We start from the raw sequence: 25,995 nt of genomic DNA, 5'->3' as shown, positions 1-25,995 counted from the left end.
TATTTCGTTTTTAATCTTGTCATGTGCATTTGAACATTTTATGAAATTTGCGCATTATAAATGTCATTGTTGTTGTTGTTGTTGCTGTTGTTGTTGTTGTTGTTGTTATTATTATTATTATTATTATTATTATTATTATTATTATTAAACACTCAGTGACGCCTAAACGGTCATATGTTGCGTTGAACTGTTGCAATCGTTTGGCCGGGCTTCACAGATATCTTTGACAACTGCTCGGGACATTATAGAGGTCCTCCCGGGTCTCCCAGGGAAGAGGGAAACCTGTGCCCCTCGATCCCTTAAAATTCCACTTTTCCCTGCTTCCTTATTAATAAATTCCTTTGTCCCCTAATGTTTTTGTCAAAGTTTCCTTTAAGAGTATAGATACCCCTTGTTCCCTCGAATTAATCCCAAAAATATCCCTTGCTCCCTTGAAATATAACCTCAGGTTGTCTTGTTCCTCAAGTTCTTGATTATAAATTACTTAAGGAACTTTGAGTTTTTTTTGTACCACGGGTCATTGTTTTGTTGCAGTTGTTGTTCTGGTTGTTTTATTCAAGGAGCTACGGGAACCGTTCTCAATAAGGAACTTTGGATCACAAATCTAGTGTAAACTAAGCTTGTGTGACAGCGAGATGAAACCAAAACTGGAAGGTGTACATGTAAAAGAAAAGTAGGAATGAAAAAGGACCTTCACTTCTCAACAGTGGAATGTGTGAATTCAGGTGTCTGCATATGTGCCCACATTTTAGATGAGTATTTTCGAGTATTTACTAATTTTAGTGTTCTTTAAGTTATCAATATTTTTTGTAACACTCACCCGTCTCCATTCACCGACCATTTCCTCCCCGCCAGCCGCCATCTTGAAGGACAAGTGGCGCGGTTACTAATTCGCATTATGCGGGAGCCTGGGTATGATTTTGAAATTAACAAAAATGGCGGAAAGTTCGATAGAGTACAACATTATTTTATGGAGTTTCGCTTCAAGATATTGAACAAACGTTTGGTTGCAACATACTGAAAACGGTTTATTTATCTTTCAATGTCTCGTAGCAAAGTAGAAAAATCGACAAAGAAAGGAAGCCTTGCATACGTGCAAAAGAGAATCAATTCTATTTCCAGACGGGTAAGTCAGCTGATGTCGCCATTTTTAATATTTATCAGTCTTTATACAGCGATCAGTGGTAAGCTTACAATGATTCTCAAATACAGAACATCTAGACCATTTTCAGTAAAAATCACTGGAGCAAGGGAAGGGTATTTTACCAAAGCAAATTAAGGAGAAAACAAATAAGGCAGACAGGTCTCTTTTTAGGGCCATTTCAGGTAATATCCATATCCATCCCCCCTTCCCCCCACCTAGTGATGAGGTGTCCTGACTCCCTGAGAAAAGAACCTATTAAATTAGTGCTTCAGCAATTTAGTGTTTTGGGGTGCCCTCATCCAAAAAAGTATATCCCATTATCCAGCCTGTTGATGATTACAAAAATTTACTCTTTGTATTGTACCCCTTCAGAAATAACCCTTTTTTTAAAATTTAATCCCTCAGAAATTCTTGCCTATGGGCAACTCTGCCAGAAAATGTCATATTAGGGGGGGGGGGGGGGAAGGGAGGGAGGGGGATGAGTTGGACATAAAATATAATGGCCCTTACAGATAGTTCTTCTTTTTCAAGGTTGATGAATTTTACACTCGTCTGGATGGATCATCATCAATAACATCACCAGAGAGAAAACAACATTATAATGAGTGAGTGCACAGGCCGCCCAGACTTTGTCTATGATCTATGTTACATTTATATCAAGTTGGTGATTGTGTTACGATTGTCAGCCATTTCATACATGTACATATGAGAATGTTTTGAAAAAATGCTCTGATTGCTACATATAGAAACTAACTGAAATACAAATGGTTTACCTTCATGTGTTTGTCTTGCTTTATTTTGATGTTCCTGTGTTTAATTGGACAGTTTAAAGCCATTAAGGTGAGTTGTACTTTCTGTTGACTGTTGTTTTGCTTCCAATAAAGAGAAGCAACTTTTTTGTAGAAGCAAAACATCAGAAAGTATAACTCACCTAAACAGCTTTAATGCAGGACAAATATAAACTAAACTATGTCTATTTAGATTCTTTTTGACACAAATAGCATCTAGAGCAATTTCCGAAACATTCTTATACATCATCTTAAAGTCAAATGCCTATGGTTTTTGTATCCATATTGCATCTGCTTTCAGTGGTACATGCGTAGGTGACATTTTTCAACATGCTATGTAAACTGGCCTATGTCAAAAATGTGAGCACAACTGACTTCTTCATGGTCAAACTTGACTTTTAGTCATGAACTGTGGATTTATTTGACATCAAACTAAGGTTCTAAAGGAGTATCAAGAAGTCATTCCGGGAGAAATAAATTGACTGTTTTGAATGTTTACACCTTGCAAATATTACAAGCAGCAGTGGCCCAATTCTACCGGAAGTCACTATTGAGAGCTGATCGACTACACTAAAATCATTTGAATTATCCTGTAAATTGGGAAACATGCAAAGTCAGCAATCTTCTTCAGCCATTTTAGGTCAGTAATTGTCACATAATTATCATTTCTTCTGCTAATAACCAGAAAATTTGCCAATTCAACTATAGTTAAACAGTCTTTCAGTTGTTTGCGCAGCGTGTTGAAAGATGGCAGTTGAAAGATGGTCGAAAGATGTCGTCTATGCACGTAACACTGAAAGTGGGTGTAAATGTACCTGAAGTGAATTTCTGAACATTACTGAAGACATTCCTACCACTTCCAAACATTGTAAAGATCCCAGATCCATGTTTTAGTCCATACCACTTTGTCTTGCATGGAGTCGGCTGAAGGAAATGATGTTCTTGGTGAAGCTGGGCAGGTGTTATGACTGACAAAAGTGATGTACTAAACCTAAACCAGTAAAACTAAACCAGTAATTAACTGAAAAGGGAAATGACCAAACAACTGAAAAAAAAAAACACCAATTGAAAATATCTCAAAGAAATATCTTAAGCACAACAAAATTACTGAAAGTAAGCAAAACCACTTGCAGTGTTATTACTGAGAGCTGACTGTAAACAGACAGCTACCCGAGCACTGATATTCAGGCTAAGCAGAGTGCAATCATCACTTCAGACCAGGAGAATTTCACTTAAGTTAGCCTGAAAAGAACATTTTACAGTTGTAGCTCTCAATAGTGATAAGGGGTTTCACCTATTTTTATTTCCTTTTGTTTGTTTTGTTGTTTCAGTAGTTTTGTACGTTTTGCTTGGTTTTGTCTCACTGGTTTTGTTTTGTTGTTTTGGGTTTAGTGCATGCCCTGAAATGAAAATGCTGCTCTTAATGTCAGCTTCAGGGCTAAAGATCTAGTTACAAACATTGTAAGCATTCATTGACATCATGTACATTGATTTGTCAGAACTCTGTATGATACTGATATCTTGAGTCCCCATGTTCTACAAATGTAGTGCATTGCACTGTTATACTGCAAGGAACTGTGCAGGGTAACAAGAAAATGGTTTTAGATTGAAGGTAGACAGTATTTTTTTTTTCTCTTAGCTGTGACACATTAAAAACAGAAATTGAATTGCTCTCAAGTGAGATCTCTAGTCTTCCAAAGGTATGAAGATTTTACATTGTTTATTACATGTGAGTCAGTTTCGCGTACCATGACAAATACATGTTGCAAAGCATTTTTAATTAGTAAATTGGAAAGTGTGCCACTAATTAGCCAATCATGTTGCAAGTTATACCTGTTAACAAAATGACAAACATCGGAACACAGTTCACAACTTTATTCTGAGCAGAATTCATACCTTTGAAGTTGAAGATACAACAAAACATATATTTATTTTCGTTTGCTAGGTATTGTAAGGGGTGAACAACTTACATTGATTTTTATGATCATTATCAGGCTGAAAGTAATGGCTCTTTACAAGATTTCAAAGAGCAGAAAAGAAAAGAACTGCTAAAGCTGGAAGAAATAAAGGTACACATTCAGCAAAGTTTATTTTTACATTCTACATATGAATGGGGGGTGGTGTGTGTGTGTGTGTGTGTGGGGGGGGGGGGTACTCTCTATATTGGCCTACATGGGGCTCTGCCCAAAAGGGGTACTTTTTCAGGCTTCAGGTATACAAAAGGGTAGGGATTTCACAAGGCAAGTTGAGGTATATGAAAGGGTATGGAAGTCTGTCATGCACTGTAGTTATTTAAAAGGGCCTTATATTAAAATATTTTGAACAGATGCACTTTATGGCTGTATCATTTAATTTAATGAGCACTACGTGATAATGACAAGATTTTCTTTTTTGGTGATTTATTCATAATACAGACCCAGTTTTGAAAGATTGTGAATGGGATACGTTTGTTCAATTAAAGGTATACAAAATGGGCAGCTTTTCTGTTAAAATAGTGCAAAAAAGGGTAAGGGGTTGAGTCTAGGGATGGAGCCTCCCCATATAAAACTTTGTATAGTACCCCCCCCCCCCTCTACCCCCTCCTGGGATGTAAAACAAATATCTCTCACGCCTCTGGACATAACAAGACACCTTCCTTATAAAGGAACACTTTCTAGTCCCAAAGCTTGACTGTGGGTGAATCTAACATGACAACTCTCCAATAGGACGTTTTAGGCCAGCGTAGAGAAAAAAGAATAAATAAAAAGAGAGAGATAGCATAAAAGATATCTTGTACATGTGAACATTGAGTACTGTACAAAAGTACTGTAGACAAGTTTTGTTCAACAAAATACAAAGCTTGTTTTTTTTTCTCATTGAGAAAAGAGAGGTTTTAAAAAATCAGAGTGAGTAACTGACTGTGAAATTCTATGAACTTGTTTACATACAGGTACGTGATTTTTATGCTACTTAAAACTTTCATTGTCATCTAAAGAATTGTGTCAAATTTTTGATGGTTTTTTGCTCTGAGCTGATTCAGAGACTTCTGAAGTTTTGTGTGAAAACCATTGTTAACAATTTGGTATCATTTTTGTGCAGAACTGCATAGCATATTAATAATAACTATAATAATAATAATAATAATAATAATAATAATAACTTTATTGAAGTGTCAAATGCATTTAGCACTATTAAATGTGCTTACTGGGGACACTGTAAATAAATAAACAAATATTTCAAATATAACATAAACTATGAAAAATTCCAACTGGTTGGAGGCTGACTAGTTGGCTATTTACACAACACGGTCGAGGAGTTGAACTCGGGGCTACTGAGAACAAATCGAGATAGCGGTAGGGTGGAGGATTTGATCCAGGCACCTCCAGTTTTCAAATCCAGCGTCCTAAACCACTCGGCCACGCCGCCTCCACAGCAGTATTGTGCAGGTCTTTACTTTACTTACTTACTGGCATCATGCAGTTGTTTCTTCTTCTTCGAGTGGATGATGTTATAATGAGAGTTGATAATATCTAGGACATAATGTTACTTTACATTATAATACAAGTTGAATTTGAGCGCCCTCTGATTGGCTTAAAAGTGTTGTTTCATCAGAGTATAGATGTAGAAGAACATGCATGTAGAGGTTTCACTCGCGAGTGTCAAGTTTGATAATTCATATACAAGTAATGGTGTCTAAACCATAAAACACTCTCTTGCAGAGTCCCGTGTTCTCTAAATTTCTCTTGTGCTCGCAAAATCCTGTCACATTTTATGTTTTTGTTAAGAACATGTACACAAAACAGTACTTTTTTTTAAATGTAAAATGTGCGCAATTGAAGCAGCAACGATAATGGACTGCCTGAAGCAACTCATAAAACCTTGCTTTCGAGCAGCTGCAAAATCTCCCCTAATTTACATGTCTGGAGTCGTATAAACTCTGTTTATGCGTGGAAGTCATATATTTATGTCACTAAGGGTTAAAAATTTGCATGCTAGTTTCCTGAGTTACTTCAGGTTGTTGTCACAAACAGGAACAAATAGGTTCAGCTTCAGTGATTCTTTGACATCAAGGTGTTTGATGGACATACAGTGTCAAATGAAACAACGTTTTTAAATGATCTACTGTATCAACAACGGCTTACTATACTGGACATCGCAGCTGGAATTTAATCCTTGTTTATCCATCTACAAAGAAGAAGAATGCAAAAATCGTTATTTCATGCTTACGAGGTGTGGAGAATCCTTGATTTTAAATCGTATAGTTTAACTATACCAGAGGTCTGAGCTCCGTTAGCGAGTATTTTAAGGTCTACCTGCGAAAGCCAGGCAAAACTATTAGCTTCCCTTTTGTATGTTGACTGTTTTTTGAAGCATTCGATTTTTACACTTGATCCTCTCAGAAACTATAATATTTATAATTACAGTTTCGTTTATAAACCACAATGTTTTGACTGCAATAGAAGTTAAATGCAAGTCATTTCGAGATTAGCTGTGCCTTAAAAACATAAGCCATGTGCTTTCGAAGGAATAATTCTAAAATCACCCAGTCATGTATTTTTATACCTTACAGGCTGTGTATTGTTTAATTCACCGTTTTCGCTATATGAACTGTCCTTGTTCTCCGCAATAAGTTTACGTTTTACTTGTAGCTTTTTAAACTTATCCCGATGGGTCTTAATCCATCTTTTGATCTAGCGAAAGTCTTGTTTTTTTATGTTAAGCGCTGTGATCCTTAGAGGCGGGTTTTACTTTGTTAAATAAATTAATCGAGGGTTACACGAAGCTTACTAAATACAACTGCAATTCTGTAAGGGGACAATTTTCTACTTTTTCGTCAAACAAAAACGAAACGAAACTAAAAACCGAATAGACATTCAATCTACCTTACATTATACATGTGTGCAATATCTTTCTTAGTTCAATCAAACGAAAAATTAGTGAAGCGTGAATAATTTATCTTAAATGACAACTAACAAAATACTCCTTTCAATCTACATGTATTAACATTGTTTGTACTAATTAGCAGGGCATTGTAAAATCAGACAAAGAGCTGATTCAGTGTTTACTGGTCAAACGTACGTGCTGCTAAGGAGTATCTATCGAGTGTGTATCTGCTGGACTGATGTTTGTCATACATAATGGTAAACCCTCCTTGAACTTTCCATGCGTAGTTAACTTATTTTAATTTACATTTTTGTTTGACAGAGCAAACTTGACAGAATTTCTGAACAACTAGAACCCGATGAAGTTGAGGAAGACTATTTCAGGTAATGATTTCTGCACCAGATTTATGCATGCATTTGTCTCTACGTTTGCTACCAACCAAATAAAACATGCCAATTATGCCTTCAAGATTTTAGTATCGTAACCACTTAAACATTCGCATATTAACAATTCAGAGCAGATGCCCTAAATTTAAAAGTCGTTGATAAGTTCGGCCCGGGACTTAAATAAGTATTTTTTCCCTAAGGACTAGCGAAATCTAATCAACAATGATTTAGATAAACATATACAGGCAAAAACTAACGATAGACAAATCCGACGTTTCGGCGACATCTTGGCGCCATTGTCAAGGGAAACTAATTAAATACGCGATTTCAAGAGTAACTAAGAGTTCAGAGTTTCTAATTTGCATAAGTTAGACAAAGACTTTAGCGCGAACTGAGTCTGATTGTACATTTAAACACGGTCGTAATTGTTTAATGAGTAACATCTCATTAATGAGACAATCAAACTTGTTGTGGCATTTTTTCAACACGCTAAAACAATTGCGAAGGTCATCCGGAATCCTGCCTGCGTGTCTATTATCATAGTGATTGCGTACTGACGAGGTCTTGCTTCTATGTCCATCAACGCGTACGAACAGATGGCCACGGGTGTAACCGACATAACCAGCATCGCACTGGTCACACTTGAAGTTATACACAACGCATTGTTGATCAATGAGCTGAGGCTTAGGTTCGCTTGTCGGGAACTCCTGGGCAGTCTTGCGGCTCGTAAACACTGGTTGAACACTGGTCTGCAGCTTCACACTGAGATCTTTCAACAAGGTAATAGGTACAAGCGCGGACTATTGACAACTATGCTCGATCGCGCACATCGCCTGTCTTCGTCATGGTCCTACTTCACTGAGGAGTGCGAACGACTGAAGTCTGTTTTCTCTAAACTGAAATATCCCAAGCACCTTGTTGACTCCACTGTCAAAACCTTCCTAAATTTAAAGGTCGCTGACCAGCCCTCATTACGGTCCAGATCTACGACTGAAAACACTACTCGGGTTGTCATACCCTTTAAAGACCAGGAGTCTGCTAATATCGTGAAGACACAGTTGAAAGATCTCAGTGTGAAGCTGCAGACCAGTGTTCAACCGGTGTTTACGAGCCGCAAGATTGCCCAGGAGTTCCCGACAAGCGAACCTAAGCCTCAGCTCATTGATCAACAATGCGTTGTGTATAACTTCAAGTGTGACCAGTGCGATGCTGGTTATGTCGGTTACACCCGTGGCCATCTGTTCGTACGCGTTGATGGACATAGAAGCAAGACCTCGTCAGTACGCAATCACTATGATAATAGACACGCAGGCAGGATTCCGGATGACCTTCGCAATTGTTTTAGCGTGTTGAAAAAATGCCACAACAAGTTTGATTGTCTCATTAATGAGATGTTACTCATTAAACAATTACGACCGTGTTTAAATGTACAATCAGACTCAGTTCGCGCTAAAGTCTTTGTCTAACTTATGCAAATTAGAAACTCTGAACTCTTAGTTACTCTTGAAATCGCGTATTTAATTAGTTTCCCTTGACAATGGCGCCAAGATGTCGCCGAAACGTCGGATTTGTCTATCGTTAGTTTTTGCCTGTATATGACTAGCGAAATCACTTGACAAATAAAGTGTGTTTTTGCTCCACAAAGCCTGTGTAGTGTACTCTACGCAATTAAAACAGAGCTAGCTACTTTTTTTTTCTTTTTTAAGTGACTCCATTTTCCCTCTGCATCCGCCCTCTCTTGTGTCAACTGAAAATGAACTCACCGGTGGGATGGTATTTGTCGATATACCACTCCAAACCATTACATAGCTACCGTACAATGTATTGCATTTTTTGTTTTGTTCGTTGTAACATTTCAGAAAGATGCAAGAAGGCGATGTTGGTGCATCCAACAGTGACTTGCAGACAGATAAAGCTGATGACGATGGCACGCACATGCCAGAGAGGTGTGTTCAGAGAATGTGACCTTGCTTTTAAGAGAAATTTTCAAGGGGCTGTGCCAAGGATGGGGTTTCTTGCAAAATTCAGCCACAAATTTTCAAGTTGACCATCCGTCTTTCTTTTTGCTTCATTATTAACTATCTTTTCATTTTGCATGTTAGGTTTTTTTTTTTTCGCTCTCCCTTGTGAAGCTCAATAAGATGTATCCAGAACCCAGAAAACCAACAAGAATGGTGAAATTTTTTAGAATAGCACAGGCCAGGAGGGGTATAGATAACAATATGAACCGCTCGAAGTTAAAGCATTTTGCTCTGACTTATTTGAAAGTTGACAAAAAACTTTTACACAGAATGCAATTCCCTTGAAAAGTTCTTTTTTTGAGCTTTTAGTCTGAGCTCGGGACGCCTGTTTATTGCGAGTGGTAACTGTTGGGTGCTCACCTCAGTAGATCTGTGCAATCTTAATTTATGTTTTAAATTTACGTCTTTGCAAAATAGTGAAGACGAAGATGAAGACGATGATGATGATGACGAGAGTGAAGAGGAAACCACGACAAATATAGTTATGGTGAGTCAGTTTTATTTCAGATACACTGTAGTCCGAATCACGGCATTTCATGAAGCGTAAGTTTTAACTCGTCCATACAGGCAAAGATCTGAGTTCCATCTCTGAAAGTTTATCTGTTTCCGCAGTTCTGGTAGCCTGAGAACGCAGACGTATTTTACGTCTGCGTTCGCAGGCTACAGTTTCCGTTGCTAAGCAGAATTACTAAGTGTCATGGCGCCAGGACACTTCGGAGATGCTTCGCTAGTGCTCGTGCTTAGTTTTGATTGGTCTATAACAATCGTAAACTTTTCGACTACTTTTATCGGGGATTTGCCATTATCGTAAACGTTTGCCTTCTTTAAATGCTTCTAGGTCCGCAAAGTTGAGGCGCTGAGTGATTTTACAGGCGAACAAGAGGGTGATCTCAGCTTCAAGAAAGGCGAGATTTTAACAGTTATCAAAACGAGGTATCTGATGTTATATGTATTTGTCTTACGCAACAATCTCTGAAACATTTCAGAAGTTCGTCGTTCCACTCTACCACAAAAAGAGCTCGTGTTTTTCAAAACATTGTGATTTCAAGTGATTTTTCCCGCCACTTGAAAAGGCGCGCGCCTAGATCACACGTGATTGGACAGTTTAGAAATGCTCGCGCGTTGATCGTTGAAGGTGACGTAGATTACGTTTGTTTCGTAGTCTTGGCAGCAGGATGTTTTGTTTATGATGAACGAGCGATGTGTGGTTTTGTGTGTTTAAATGACTGGGTTTTGTTTAGGCCGTAAAGGAAACTATGCTTAGACTAAACTAGGATTAAGCGATGTTACAGTACACCTTTAATGTTGAAAGTTTTTTTTTTCTGTTGAAGTATTTTAACTTGCAAATCTTTCTTATTTTTGTTGTAAATTCTAGCGAGGATGGCTGGTGGGAAGCTGAAAACGCAGCCGGGAAACAAGGCGTTGTACCGAAAACTCTTCTTAAGGTTAATACTGGAAACTTTTAAGTTGGTTTGTATTATCATGATGTAAACGTGTTCATTGTTTTTGAACTCAAGAACTTTGGCGAATTTAAAAGGTTACAGTATGTAATATGTCGACGCTTCACGTGAAGAATAGTAGATAGACTAAGCGAGTTAGTGGTAACATACTTTAAGATGGTGATAGCCAAAAATACTACTGCTTCACCATAGCGACAGTTGCTTACTTACTATCTGTGGATCGTAATGGTTGACCTGTGTTTAATATCCTTTCATTTTGATTAGATTATCGAGGAAAGCGGCGAAGAAACCTCACCGGAGAAAACTGACGAAGAGGATTCCACTGTAACGAAGAAAGGTATTTGCTTGATGCGGTAGCAGAAGCATTTTGATGAATGTTAAGAACGGTTTTAGCTGATTGTCTGTTGGCGGATTGTTTGTGTCTATTGCTCGGGTGATTTGCTCGCCGAACTCTGTGATTGGTTGAAAATTCAAGCCGCGCACTGTTACCATTCACGGCAGTCAAGCTGTTCTTTTCTGACCAATCAGAAACAATCTTCACTTGGCGAGCACGTGTTTTCCCGCGCTTGGCTCCGGATGCAAACAGCGTAGCTGCTAGAAATCCTCTTGTGTTCTAGAAAAGAGACTTGTTTTTGTTTATTTGTTCAGTTTATATGCAGCTATGAATAGACAGCGTTGGCCTGGTAGCTGAGAAATAAGCAATCCCTTTTAAGATGTCTTTTTTGTAATCACCAAGCAACTGCCTAAGTGAAGATGTAGGGTTAAATATTTCGTTTGCTTTATTTTGTTTTTATTTTCTCTGCAGAGACAGCAGACAAAGTTCCCGCGCTTCCACGACAAAGAAGGTGAGCTCAGAACTTAAGTAACAAAACCATGTCAAGAAACTCAGTTATCAAAGCATTACCTTCACTGCACCCTTAATTATTTTAGTAGATCTTGTGGAACGGTTTGAGATTGTCTGGTTTCCATTGGAGCGCTACTACCGCTTTGATCGCTGAGATCGCGAAAAAAAGGTTCAGCTATCGTTGCGATAACATGGAAACGATTCCTGAAAAATTGTTGCGATCGTTGCAATTATAATAAATATCCCACAATTCACTGGTGGTTGTTTGATCCAGATCCTCTCGGAGAGTTTCTTATCTTATGTAGTGATCGTGACGATCATATTGTAATCATCCTTTAGGTCGCATTACGCCTTGTAAAGATACCCAAGGTGCTATTCGTATATGTCGGGAGAATTTAATTCTGCTCTTTTTTTTTTCTGGGTGTTCAGCGGAAAAGATCTTTGGAAGACTCTTTCAAGAGATTCTACTCAAGAGGTATGGTAGTTGTTTATACGAATGTATTTTGTGGCAATCCACCAATTAATGTCTTAAAGCTGTCTGTTTGTCTGTCTGTCTGTCTCACTCTGATCGATCAGAAAGGGCACAGATATATGAATCCAGTGAATTAATCAAACCTTCAAGCGAATGGATATAGTTGGAGCGTAGCGCACGAAAAAATATGTGCGAACGAGCGAGTCACGATTCTTTTTCTGATTGGATGACAAAGTGGGGCGAGTTTGGGTAAGCCGTTCGCGAAGCCTGAGTATGTAAACCGAAGAAAATGGAAAAAAGATCTTTCTAATAACGACCTTATAAATACAATTTTTCGTACAAAGCAAACGATAGTTTGTAGTTCTCGTGGCTTGAATTATTTTAGCAGAAAAAATTAGATTTTTTTTTTCCGAGAACAAAGGAGGATATCAGAAGATGATTGACACAGGCGTGCTCAGAAAATAAAAAAGAAAGAAGAACTCCAACTTCTCCAGCTAGGAGTGGAACCTGAGACTCTCTTACTAGTCCAGATGATGTGTTCTGAGGACAGCGTGCATGTTACTCGGAAGTTGTTATGTGCACACTGGATTTGGAGCCCGCGCTCATTATGCGCGCGAGCTGTTCAATTGTGACGTAATATTATCGACCGCTTACTTTCAAAACACAACGGTATTTTTTCTTTCCTGTATTTCTGGTTATCATTCCTGGCTTCCGCTTTCCGCAGCTGATCACTGTCTAACGCAGAATGGCATATTGCGCTACAATTAATACATTCGAAGAGGTATTTTTAACAATTTATTTTTTTTTTTATTTTGGTTTAGTCTGAGGACAACTCTACTCTTAAGAAGCTACCGTATTTTATTACACTATGAACTGTAGATTTCGGAGTGAATTTAGTCGGCTTTTCTCAACGGCTATGCACGCTTTTACATCAACTGGGTACAAATCTTTTATGTAACGGGACAGCAGCGCTGTCGTTGTTTGTCTCTCATTTTTTGTCTCAAATCTTATGTCGCTTTCCTCGCAGATGTCATGAAAACTGCTCTTTTCTTTTCAGTTATACTAATGATTGGTTCAAATTTTATTGCAGTTTTTCCGAATAAAGCCCGTCTATAGCTTGAGCCTCGTACTAAAACGAAAGAATATATGTTTGTAAAAACGCTGGGAAGCGAGAAGATCCATATTTTGTCGACGAAAAAAAATACTGGAGTTTAACTTGCTCTCAAACCAAAATTTGTATTCATGTGACATTCGCTACTTTCAGTGACTATGAAAGCGATATTTAAGAACTGAAAAGTCGGTTTTCCTAAATTTTCAAACGTGGACTACCTTAAATTAAGTTAAAGCTAGCCCTATCGAAGTGAAACATCAAAATAATTCCTCTCGTTAAACTGAAAATATATCACCACTATCGCTTTGCGCTGGCCATTAAACACAACTTACGAAAGCCAATGTAAACGATCAGAGACAGTTTATTTTATTTTAGACAATCTGTTTTCTTAGTCTAGTCATGAATTTAAACAACTTTATTCCTACTACAGAGTATTGTATTTTGTTTTCTACAGCGATATCTACACCTGTATCAAACGAAAAATAAAATATCAGCGGCTGAGATGAATTTCTTTTAAATTCAATTCAGAATGTAATAATTTTCTTGCAAAGCGTAAAATCTGCATTTGCAAAAACTCTGTTGATTACCACTTTGGCATTGTATTTAAGCGTTGTTAAGGATTTTAAATGGATTTTATGCTAAATGCTATAGATAAAAATCGATTTTTATTCAAATTACCATATTGTAAGGTAATTGCAAGAAGAGTAGACAGAATTTAATTTACATCGAAAGCAGCTGTAAAAATAGACACTGAAAACAAAGAAAAGTCGCGACCGTTTCTTTTGTGAACGAACTTTTGAAAGAAATGTCAATATTGATTTTGTTAAATTTTATCTCTATATCTCAATTTCTGTTGTGAAGAACTGCCGTCAAAGTTGTTGAAAATATAAAAACCTGTTATATCATTGGTTTTCAGTTCGCGTTATATCAAAACCGGTTTGATTATCTGTCACTTGGCTGTCTTTTGGAAAACAAACCTGTTGTAAGCAAGTATGATATAACTTTATCTTCTCAGACAAGCGCCACAGATGTGCTTAAAGCCATGGGCGCGATGCCCAGTGGATTTCGTTCAACTACACTCGGAAAAATGGCGAAAGAAGGCAAGTTGCTCGCTATTTCAGCTCCGATTTAGAGATATAATTCTTGTTGTTGATTAGCTGATATTCTGTCCGATGTTAATCGTTCTGATATCTGAGAAAATGAACGAATTGAGAGCGCTGCAAAAAAAAATTGATTTTTCCATGTTAATGTCATAGAGTGGGGGCGATATTTTAGAGGGTGGGGGAACTTTTATTGGACTTATATCCCAGGGGATATTTACCACGTGGTATTCCTTTTCCATATTTAAATTCCGTAGTTTCTTACTTTGTCTAATGTTGCATGACTGACTTATTGTTTATTTCTGTTTATAGAAAACTGGCAAACTAGCTCTTGGGTGATGCCGAAACTAAGTCAGTCTAATGTAGCTTTTCGAGACATTACTTGGGATCCCGTCAACAAACAGGTGAATCATTGTTATACACTACTTGTTAATGTATGACCTGAGTTCTCTGTGGATGTTAAGTGATACTGGAAGTTCACAAATGTCGAATGTCCTTAGAAATGTTTACCTTACCTTTGCTTGTGTTCTCATTTTCATTCAAAGCGTAGGAAACGGTGTAACGGCGTGCAAAGAAAACTGTCATTCTCACTAGACCCAAAGAGTTTCTCACGAATATAATCTCTTAAAGTACGTCTGTAATTGGAATGTCATCAAAAATATTCCCGAAACGTACTCCACTCGCCCGACTGCAAAATCCACTAGCCTTAGGCTATCGGATACTCCTTTCTTTTCATGTTGATGATAATTATGAAGAAAAGTAGCCTATAAACTACTTGAGGAAACCAAGGACACTCAAAAGCTTGTATCTGAGTGAACGTCTTGTGACTCAGCATCCAGTCCTCTAAGATGAAGAAGAACCTGGTCACTGTGTGGTCTAAAAACCGTTACCGACTATATGTTGTGTTGCTGTATCATTAAGCTGATTTTTATGCTTCAGGAGAGAAAATGCCCAGTTACAATGCTAGGAAATGCAAAATACTATTTAATTCAGTTTAAATAATATGATAGTTACATTACTGGCAAAACTTGAGCCTTGCCTTGCCCTATGAGTCAAAGATGGGGTTACATCTCTTCGTTGCTAGTGAGTTTGAACACTCGGCTCGCACGACGATAATGTTCTCTAAGCCTTATTTTTTCATTAAAATGTCAGCAAATATTGGCTAGAATAGTGCTTTAATCTTGTTACTATTTGTTGCAAACGATTGTGTTGCTCTCTTCTCATAGTTACGGCCAAGAACAGCTAAAAGCAACAGAATATTCCAGGTCCTGAGTGCAAGAATGGTTCCTTTACCAGGTTCAGGTAGGCTATGGAATCTTATTGAACAACGTCATAAACAGCGGTTTTCAGTCTTTGGCAAAGAGAAAACGACTTTTGTCCTTGGTTTGTGCAATCTTGTCAAATTCCTTGAATTTAGGTTACTGTTCAAAGTAGCCCTAATTAATCAGTGTAATAGCTAATCAGTGTAATCAGTGTTATAGCTATACAAACCTTGATAGATGTAACTAATTATCGGCCTTTTGTTGTTAGGAGTCGAGGTTCTTAGCCGACATGTAAGGATTGTAATATGGGATAACGGCAAAAAACAGGTACATTAACAAGTTGAACACGTCATGTCACGTATTTTGTAGTCAATCAACTTGGTAAAGCAGCATTGAAGTCATAACACAGTGAGCTATCGGATGAAGTCTGCAGGAAGAAAAGAAACAGATTGTATATTTTTCAATATCTGAGGGCAAAGAGCCTTAGGTAAACTTTGGCCTTGGGCACGCTTATTGGTTATGATCTCGAGTTTGAAGTATGATGAGATAGCAGAGTCCTTTTGTAGATACAACTACTTTCAAATTGACCTTTTAAATATTTGATCTTTTTTGGTGATTAATTTTTATTAGAATTGTTCGAAGACAATGTCGCTATGACACTTAATTTATTTGTTGCCAACAGAACATTGCCGTCCCTTTGTTGTTTTCTTACAACAGGCTCTTAGTAATATTCACTCAGTCAGAGCGACAGCAACAGACAAAGATCCGTTAACGTGGAATTTTAATCCCAAGGTACTATCTCCTATATTTACTCTGCTGACTCTTTACCGTGAAATTTTAGTAATCAGATTACGTTACCCTTCGTTTCTTGCAAGTATCCTTAGCTATAAAGCTGAAGCTGACGGAGAAGTTACTTGTATTAATCCTTGAGAAAGCTCTTTTTTGTGGTCAAGGTTCAAAGACTTACCTTGATCGTAGAAAACCCAGGAATAAAAGGTTTATTTTGTACAACATTACTCGACAAATAACTGGAAGTCATCAAGAAGTGAGGATGACAAAGAATGGCAAGAATGGAGATGAATTACAGTTTGGACAAACTTAAAGTTTAAACAAAGCTTGCATTTTAAGTTTAGTTCCTCATGGATTCCTTTTGAAATTGTGCAAGAATTTTCGCATGCTGCAAGTTACATGGAATCACGATTAACGATGTTTGTATATAAAATCGAACTTCTTTAATCCTGACGCCAAAAAAGAAGATTTGAATACGTCCGTATTGTAGAAACTTGTGGAAATAGTGTGAAAACTTCAATAATCGTTGAATATGTATTGTCCTTCAGTAGCGTTTTAAATAATAAATTGAAACCGAGAAAAGTTCAAATGAGGCCTGAAACTACTGTAAAATTGGTTGATGTTAAAATCTTTTAAAATCCAAGCTTTGGCTGATGGAATGTGAGAAAATATTTTCAGTAGGGCCAAGGGAGTTTTCCAATAATTTATATAAAGTTCTGTACTATGGTCAGGTCCGTGTGGAGAGGTTTGACTGTATTGTAATAAAGAGTAAATTAAGTTTAAAAAAACATCTGATGACATAGCATGAATGCATGTTGTTTTTGTCTTTGTAGTGTGCCACCAGTGTGTTTGATTCAGAGTGCTTGGCTCGTATAAATTCTAATGACGATTCTCTTGGTAAGTGCTGTTGTACTGTTTATATTGTTTTCGCCAAAAAACCTGGTTATTTTACTCAGCTCAACGGTGGTGAATTTTCCCGCATTGCAGTGTGGCATTGTATTAATGGTTTCATTGACGAGTGAGTGTTTGTGTTGCGGTCTGCATAAGAAAAAACACCCCGCCCTGAATAAGGATCCATAAGATGTTGCACCCAGTCGGGTCGGGGAGAAGAAAACGTAGGATACTGACTGGGACTGCTTCTGTAGTTTTAACCAAATAGAACCGTTTAAAAGAGATATCAGGCTAATCAGTAATGGTCCAGCGAAATTTTACGACGCAATTATGAGGCTAAATGTGTATGTCGACATCATGGTCGGTTTTACTGATCTTCGTTTCTTTCTCCTAGTTATTCTTTTTGAGTTGAACATGCTTTATAGAAGAACGGTGAGTATTATATTCTTACCTACATTTCTGGATGGGTGTTGACCGAGTTGTGCGACTGGGAGTTTTTGCGTGAAATGTAATATTTTGAGGAGAAACTTACAATCTTACAAGTGTGGTTGTTTTGACTTTGACAATGTTAAGAGATGTCAAATCTTGGCCAGTCAAAGTGCCACTTTGCTTTCACTAAATACATACCATTCTATTTTAAACCTGAATTTGCTCAGTTCTTTTGGTCTTCCTCAGTTTTCTCGTTCACTCACAGGGCGACAAGCTTTTAACGTCATAATTCCAATATACTTGGTAAAAACTAAATGACAGAAAATAAGGATAGAAAACGTCAGGCGTTTCAATCAGGTTTGTTATAAAATAGCAGGAGCATGTGAACTATACTTTTCCAACGTAGAAATTAATAACAGATCTGAAGGGAATAAAGTACGCAAAACAAAGTAGTAGAAGAATTCTATGGTGGGCTACGGTAAAAAAGACTCGCAACGACCTACTGTTCTTTCAAAAGTAGTCCGTTAATACTCCCTAGCCTTTTACAGCCAATCATATTCTGTCCTTTATTCTGGGAAGCTTTGGGTCATTCTCGTTGACTTTCACAAATAAGGTTCAAGTTATGGAAGGTAAACTTATAAAGAAAATGATCTGAAGAGATAAACAATGACGTCGACTTAGCAAGAAGTTCCAGTTACCCAGGGTAAAATTACCGTTAATTTTTAGAAGCATTTCCAAGGAAACCCAATTTTGATTCTAGTTAGTGCGAGATTCGCGTTACCGCGGTTCGAGTTGTCGGATGTCAACTGTACCATTTAAAGTTACCCGTGGTCTAAAGAAACAATATCATGGATGCTGAATTGAATCTATGTGGAAGACCCTTTTACAGTTCGTCATAACATTCCTCAATCTTGACCTGTCTTGTTCCTATTTCGTTTTTTTTATTATCGCCTGTTTATGTTGGTATATTGTTTTGTACCATGTACTGTCTTTGGACCCTCCTATTCACAAGTACAGCCAGGATTTTTCGTCCTTCCTTTACGCCGATCCATACACCTCGTCAAACCTCTCTTGAACGTCAAGTTTTCCATGATTTACAGATTTAACAGTAGCCTTTGTTTAACCTCCCTTTCTTTTTCTTGTAGTCAACCGGCGAGAAAAGCGAAGTATCATGTGGCTGGTGTGTGATGAGACTGTTTGAAGAAAATGGAGCGCCAGTACCTAACAAGTAAGGCGATTAAAAATATATAAAATTAGTTATTATTTAACATGTAGACGACGGAGTATAAACGCCTGACGAAATGAAAGTGAAACCATTATAACATGGTAATTTTCCTTTCGCAGTTATAATAGCGAATGCCATTTGGCATTGGCGAATTTCAGCTTCTCAGGCCAAATTGAGCGCGCAGTTCTTGTCTCGAAGTTTCGAAGCAACAGGTGGCGACAGGTTGGCGTGACAACTTTCGGAGTGCTTTCGAGTGCTCGTGCTATTCTCAGGTTGGATAAAAAATCGTAAACTTTACGAGTGGGTCTAAGAATATTTCTCTCCTTCTCCCCTTCCCCTCCCCTCCCCAAATTCTACGAGATTGAAAGTCAGGCTTAGTCGGAAAAGTTTAGCTATGTGATGAAACACCGTTTGCTTGTTGTTTGACAGGACATATGAGATTCTACTTAATGGAGGAACTCCGTTTGATACTGGTGTGGACTTGGACCCCTCCATCAGTTTAAAAGGTAACCAATCACTCTCTTGTCAATTCTTTCAGTGAACGTAAACTGGATCCTGTTTCACTAAATTTCACCTGAGCAGGAACATCAAATAAAAACAATGAAAAACTGAGGACTACGAACAGGAACAGCAAATAAAAAGAATGAAAAACTGAGGACTAGGAACAGGAACATCAAATAAAAACAATGAAAAACTGTGGACTAGGAACGGGAACACCAAATAAAAACAATGAAAAACTGAGGACTAGGAACAGGAACATCAAATAAAAACAATGAAAAACTGTGGACTAGGAACGGGAACACCAAATAAAAACAATGAAAAACTTAGGACTAGGAACAGGAACATCAAATAAAAACAATGAAAAACTGAGGACTAGGTAATGACGGGCTTCTACTAACAGTTTTTTTGATATAAAAGAATGAGAGCTGAGAGTTCTTATTTGACTCTAAAATATATATTAATCAACATTAGGTCGAGTCACGACAGTCGAAACGTACACTTCGAAATGCCTGCAAAATGACAGCCGTAGAAATATGATATATTTGCTTGGGTTTGAATTTCTCAGTATTTGTATGATTTCTCGTGCTCGCGAACATGCTTAAATGGGAACAGTTCAATCGATGTTGTAGATTATTTCCACTCAACTCAAGTTGATTGAATTGACAGATTTTGCAAGGGAAACAAAGTTCCCTTGACCTTAATGGAACTTGGAAAAAACACGATTAATTCTTGTGCTATTATTTCTTTTTTGTTTCTGTTTTGTCTTTTTTTTTTATTTCTTCTTTCATGTTCTTTCATCGTTTGTTTGTTGTTTTTTCCTCTTAGCAAGCAGTAGCCGTTTCCAGCAAGTTGTTCGTTCTAATCGCCAGCCACGACTGTCAGTGAAGCTGATTTCACACCAAAAAAGAGAAATATATGAGTAAGTCCCATCATTTTGTATGTATCCATTTTTATTGTTAAACTAACGTCATTTGATGCGACTGAGATTTAATTATGATGAGATCCGTACATGTCTTTTCAATAAAATAACTAACTTACGCCGAATCTTATTTAAACCTACCAATCAACAAGTCATAAAACACTGTTTTCCTTGACTTTGTTGACTTTCAAAGGAGCTGAACGATTAGCTTTAAGAACTCTTCAACGTTTGATTATTCACAACTAGTAAGATTGTCAATCACTCAGATACAAATTTAACCAATCATGGCTTCGCTTACGTGACGTTTCTCGAGCATGGTGCTTGTCACGTTGGTTCACTTCCGGTTCATAGGTTGCACAATTTACAATCGTATACAGTAGTTGTCTTTGTTTTATGATATCTCTTAATCTTTTACTTAAAGTCTTACCCAAGAATGAGAATCCAAGTTTTCATCTCAATGCCCTAATTTTCATTTTATTTCCTCTGTTTGCTGTTATTAAGCAGTGATAATATTTCATAAGTTGTTATTTTGTAATTCTTTGTAGCATGTTACCGGACACTTTGTTAACATGTCACATGTATGCTCAATTCATTTCTTTGTACCGCCAACTGCTGACCGAGGTTATAATGGACGAAGGGCGCGACTCACAAGTTGCAGGTAATTTTTGGACTGTTTGGTGCATGCGCAATAATGAGACCTCTTGCTCGTGTATCTGGCTTCTTTCATGTTCTTACCATGAGAGAAACATCGGTCTTAATCTCTAATTGCGAGCTTGTAGAGGTCATTGTAGAGGTGAAAGAAAGCATTGCTATAATTTCAACACGCATCTTGCTAACAATAAAGAATTGATTGTATTTTGTGTTCCAGGATTTATTATGGATCCTGTGATATCTACATTTCCCAAAATTCTTCATACCAGTGATGTCATGGATGCTCTGAAGGTAAGCATGTGACTATTAACAATACGAAAGGAAGCAAGCATTTTAGAGAAAACGTACAAGATTACAAGGGTTGAAGACAGTTGTAGCTCATAAAATGTGGTTTTGTCACGAAAACAAATTGCCACTCTAGATAAACTTTAACGCCTTACGTTTTTTAAAATTTTCAGTTGAAATGTGTTCCTTTGGTTCGCCGCTTTTTGTTGTTGTTGTTGTTGTTTTTTCGTTCTATCGCTAGACATTGTCTTAACCAGAACCATTCTCCTGAGCATTTTTGAGGGCAAAATGGCACAACTTTGAGGGCTTCTAAAGTTGACAATTTCCGTCCTAAAAGTTTCAAACCTTAAAATCGTGTATTTTGTATGTTTTAAAGTATTGAAAATTAACTGCCGCCTCAAATAAAACTCTAGAAGAGTTGCTAAAAACATTACCATACTTTTAATTTTAACAGCGCTGCTGGGACGAGAAGAACAAACGAGAGTTAAAGCGATCTCAACGAGTAAGTAATGCGGCAAAAATGCAGTAGTTTGCCTGCCTTTTGTGATCAAGTCCCCTATTTTAGAATTCGTGGCTTATTTAGCGTCTCTCTATCACGCTACAGCCCGACGCGTGACTGAGTACACGAGGAAAGTCTCCTTGAGTGAAGGAAATGGATCCTTACAAATCAATATCGCTAAGAGTTGTAATCAATTTATTTTCTGACTTATTCAATTTCTTTTGTTAGACACTACTGTTAACCTTTTGTTAAATAGTATTTCACTCTGGACGTTCTCTTTTATGGCACCCGTACAGATATTTGTGCTTTTCTTTATTAATATTGTTCTCATGTCCAATTGGTGGTTTGTTGTTGTTGCTTTTTTTAGAGGGACGGAGCGCACATGCGGAGATTCTTCAGGGAGGTTTACATGGACAGTGTTTTCCCAATATTAAATTCCGCTGAATTGCCACCGTATATCTGGGGTAACGACGAAAGAGAAAAGGTGAGAATATTGTCTTCTCGGTTGCTTTAAACGTCAGTTAACTCTTTAACGCTGCCCAAAACTCTAATTTCTGTCGTCTGAAAGGAATAGGAGTATCTCTACTTCTCCTGTGGAAATTCAAAAAAACGTATTTTATATCAGATAACTGGATGGTTTTCAGTTTTATTTGACTTGGATCAGAAAAGCTTACTAAAGCTTACTAAGGAAGCCGTCTTCTCTGAAAATTTGTGAATCAGACCGTATGACATGCCTGTTGCCCATTACCATATTGAGCCATCCAGAAGAACCATTTACTATTTTTATTTTCTTTTTTTAGGAACGGCATCTTTGGATTCTTAACCATTGCGAGAAACGAACTGCTCTAGAAAGTTTACTGTCTCCTGATAGACTTTACAAACCTTTCAATGTAGACCGCTTTACTCTCGACTTATCAAAACTCGCGGCAACTTGACACTCGAGAACACACGGTTTCTTGGCATATTACAACAAACTTTATCACAAGACTGTCCGCGCAGTGCAATTTGTCAAGCACTATGTCGACTTGACCATGTCATATTGCTGAAGAACAAACCTCGTGCAGTTTGAGTGTTTTCATATTAATTTATTGTCCAAATAAGCTAAATTCTATATTTTTAGACCTTGAATCTGAGAAAGCTCTGCAAAAGCGTAGTGATAATTGTTTATTTATATATTGAGACCACTTATATTGGAGTGAAAGTGTTGCTTCCCGATTCCGTTCGATTCAAACTAAATTAAAGTTACTTAAGCAGAATCAAAATAGTTAAACTACTTCGAGCTTTCGGAGCCGTCACGGCGCCTTTTTCAAATGATGGCAACTGTTAATTGTTACATGGTCTATAATAACTAAATTGAAATCCAGTGCCAGACCCCACTCTCAATCGAGACCATGCTTTTTCACCAACTGTATGTATATACGAAGGCATTCTGTCACGTGACTTTGACGTTCTTTTCACCTGTTAGTACGTCACTGTCAATCCCTCACCGGCATTTTGTACTCCTGTTTCTGATTTTTTTTTTTTCGTGGGTTACACTGTATCGAGATTTTCCGTTCCCGTGCGCGCTTCTTGGTGCGTTTCATCCTAAACTCTAGTGGTAAAGCTTACTGCGATTTCGCTGAGGCTCTTCCCATGCCTTCCCTGATCCGTTAACCCGTAATTTCGCCACTCTTCATTTTCTCCTACTTTCTGTGCCTTGTTTTCCCGCATTGTCGAGTGAGTTACACTGTATCGGTGTTTCGCTTATCTGCAGTCGTTTCCTTGTAGTATATCGTAACCTAACAAACTTTAGTATTCTTATTATTGTTAGGTTAAAGTGCCAATGAAGTAAAAAATAATTGCTGCTTGTTTGAAAGGCTTTTCAAAGTAAAGAAGAATGGCGTTTCCCTTTTTGGAATATCTTTTTTCGTTCTAGAGATATTTACGTTTTTGTATTATGCAAATGAAGAAAGTGATGACGTCATAGGTGGTTCCACTTGAACATTAAAACACTGAATCAAGAATATCTCTAGAAATATTGGAGCAGTGTTCTTCAAACTTGGCACCACAAATGTACATCACAAAAGAAACAGAATGACACCTTCTGTGTTGTTGCCATGGCGACACTTTTGGCTCCAGTCCCTTTCTGTGAAAAACCAAATATGCCAATTTGCAACCCTTCGAAAAGGGACAGAGGGTCTTGCTCGGAACACACATGATTCCCATATTGTCTTAATTCTCCCAATTAGATTGTTGGGAGTGGATGGTCCTTGTTTAAGATAAAATCTGGTAATGTTAGTTTTAATTAAAACAGGACCAGCGGCATAACCGTTGTCATGGCGACGGCATAACAGGTGTCATTTTGTTTCTTTTGTGATGTACATCTCTGGTGCCAAGTTTACAGAACGCTGCTTTAATATTTCTAGAGATATTCTTGATTGAGTGTTGAACTGTTTAGTGGAACCACCTATGACGTCATCACTTCTAATACACAAACGTGAATATCTCTAAAACGAAAAAATACATTCCAAAAAGGAAAACGCCATTCTTCTTTACTTTGGAAAGCCTTTCAAATCAGCAGCAATTATTTTTTACTTCATAGGTACTCTAAGAACAAACGCCTCTTAACAGATGTCAATAACTACCGGCAGCTTACAAAGAGGGTTCCCAGTAGGTTTGGCGGGATGCGGGATTTGGCTTTTTTTCGCCGTGATATTTGGGATTTGAGCTGAAAACAGGGGCGGGAAGCGGGAATTACAATTACGAGCGGGAGCGGGATTTCATGTTTTTATGGGATTGGGATGCGGGATTAGCAAGGGGAGCAGAGCGGGATGCGGGATTTCAATTCTTACGTGACTTCATAAATTGTTATTGACCAGCGCAAAAACCACAAGCTGGCAGAAACGAACCATATAGCTGTGTCAGGTTTCAAGTGATGAATAGCAACCGCTCGGTACTCTGTCAGGTTCTGTCAAACTATCGTCCATTTCCGACATTTTCGATGTTTGCGTCTGTAACCTTGACCTCCCGATCCTTTCTAGTTTTTCTAGTCTCTTGACCTTTTCCAAAGCGCTTGGCTTGTTTTGGCCAGGATGGCCACACCGGATGGCGGTGATAGTGATTTACCGAACAAAGTATGCGACATTACGAATTGCGTCACCATATGGTAGACCATATTACGAAAAGGATGTGCGAGCAGGAATGCCTTCATTCGGAAAGAAAAGTTCTGAGCCCAGATTTCAAGTAAAGTGAAGACGCTGAAAGCTTTGAAAGAAATTGTCAAGTGTGTTCACGAGACATCTCTGGAATATGGGAATGAACAATCTTTTTCTTTCACTGATACGTGGACAAAAGGAAACAAAACAGTAAACCATTTACAGAAAGAAACGTAATCATTTGTGCTTACTTATCTGCTACCCATTGAATTCTTTTGTGATCGTTTTATGCAATATCTTGTTTTAAAAAGTTTGTGTCAATAACTAAATTAATTATTAATTTAAAAAATTAATAATTAACCCAGAAACGTCCTTGAAAAGTAGGCGGGATTGGGATTTCCAGGTAAAAAAGGGCGGGATGGTGGGATTAACAGGAAAAAAATGGGCGGGAAAGTGGGATCTGAGAACCTTATTGTGGACCCTCTACGAGCGAATTATTCACGACATAAACAAAACCGTCAAACATACCTCGACCGACTTAATTTGACTAACAATAGACGGATCGAAACTTGGTAGAACCGACCAAAGACTGCTGATAAACTTCACACACGTCTTTTTGCCAATACTATCATGGCTAAACTGACCAATCACTTTCAACGGACCAGACTCATAACATCATCGACTGACGAAAAATATTCACTTGGTTCTGAAAAAAAAAAATGTTGTTCAAATGTTGCTGTTTATGGTGGTCAATGCACTTAGCTACACCTAGCTAGTTCACAGGCATGCCACTTTAAATGAAGGAAACAAATATGAAGATGACTTGCGCACAGGTTGTCGAAACGTCAGTCACCAACAAGAGTTCTTATCAGAAGTAACCTCACCTGGACGATCACACAAGACGAACTAGAATCTAGTATGCAAGCACATTAGACTAACTTAGACTCCGGTATATCCACAACGCTTGAAATCCAAGATGGCGGACATTCTAAAACTATGCTGTCATTTACCCGAGGTATGACATCATGATTGACGCATGTTTATCACTTATTCATACTATAATTATAAGTGAGCACTCTTTGAAACAATGGGCTGGGGGGACAAAACGCTCCCCCCCCCCCCCCCCATCCTAACCAGGTTCAAAACCAAAAGCCAAAGCCCAGGATAACTGGGTCAATAAGATGAAAATATATTCTCCACATACCGTGTGAGGAAAGAAGG

General features: G+C 37.9%; 1 protein-coding gene across 5 annotated transcripts; it reads left to right on the top strand.

Moving 5' to 3' along the window:
• The first annotated feature begins 914 nt into the window (after positions 1–914).
• Positions 915–23,412, top strand: LOC145481388 (nephrocystin-1-like). 5 transcript variants are annotated; one of them, XM_081459876.1, is made up of 27 exons: positions 915–1,126; positions 1,676–1,749; positions 3,572–3,632; positions 3,927–4,001; positions 7,117–7,178; positions 9,041–9,127; positions 9,620–9,689; positions 10,041–10,135; positions 10,578–10,647; positions 10,927–10,999; positions 11,468–11,507; positions 11,936–11,981; positions 14,105–14,189; positions 14,502–14,593; positions 15,416–15,491; positions 15,720–15,778; positions 16,169–16,243; positions 17,074–17,137; positions 17,526–17,563; positions 18,706–18,788; positions 19,215–19,291; positions 20,112–20,205; positions 20,751–20,863; positions 21,074–21,147; positions 21,596–21,643; positions 22,008–22,124; positions 22,441–23,412. In XM_081459876.1, exons 1-27 carry the CDS (start codon positions 1,043–1,045, stop codon positions 22,573–22,575), a joined length of 2,067 nt encoding a protein of 688 aa, XP_081316002.1. In that variant the 5' UTR covers positions 915–1,042; the 3' UTR covers positions 22,576–23,412. The 5 variants fall into 5 exon arrangements, with proteins under 5 accessions (XP_081316002.1, XP_081316004.1, XP_081316017.1 ...); XM_081459891.1 differs by lacking the exon at positions 21,074–21,147 and having other exon boundaries at positions 916–1,126; positions 22,441–22,527; XM_081459878.1 differs by lacking the exons at positions 17,074–17,137; positions 17,526–17,563.
• Positions 23,413–25,995: the final 2,583 nt, after the last annotated feature.

This window comes from Orbicella franksi, chromosome 1, assembly GCF_964199315.1.
Source record: "Orbicella franksi chromosome 1, jaOrbFran1.1, whole genome shotgun sequence".
Taxonomy (NCBI): domain Eukaryota; kingdom Metazoa; phylum Cnidaria; class Anthozoa; order Scleractinia; family Merulinidae; genus Orbicella; species Orbicella franksi.
The sequence above is the reverse complement of the archived record's forward strand: the minus strand, read 5'-3'. Positions and strand labels throughout refer to the sequence as shown.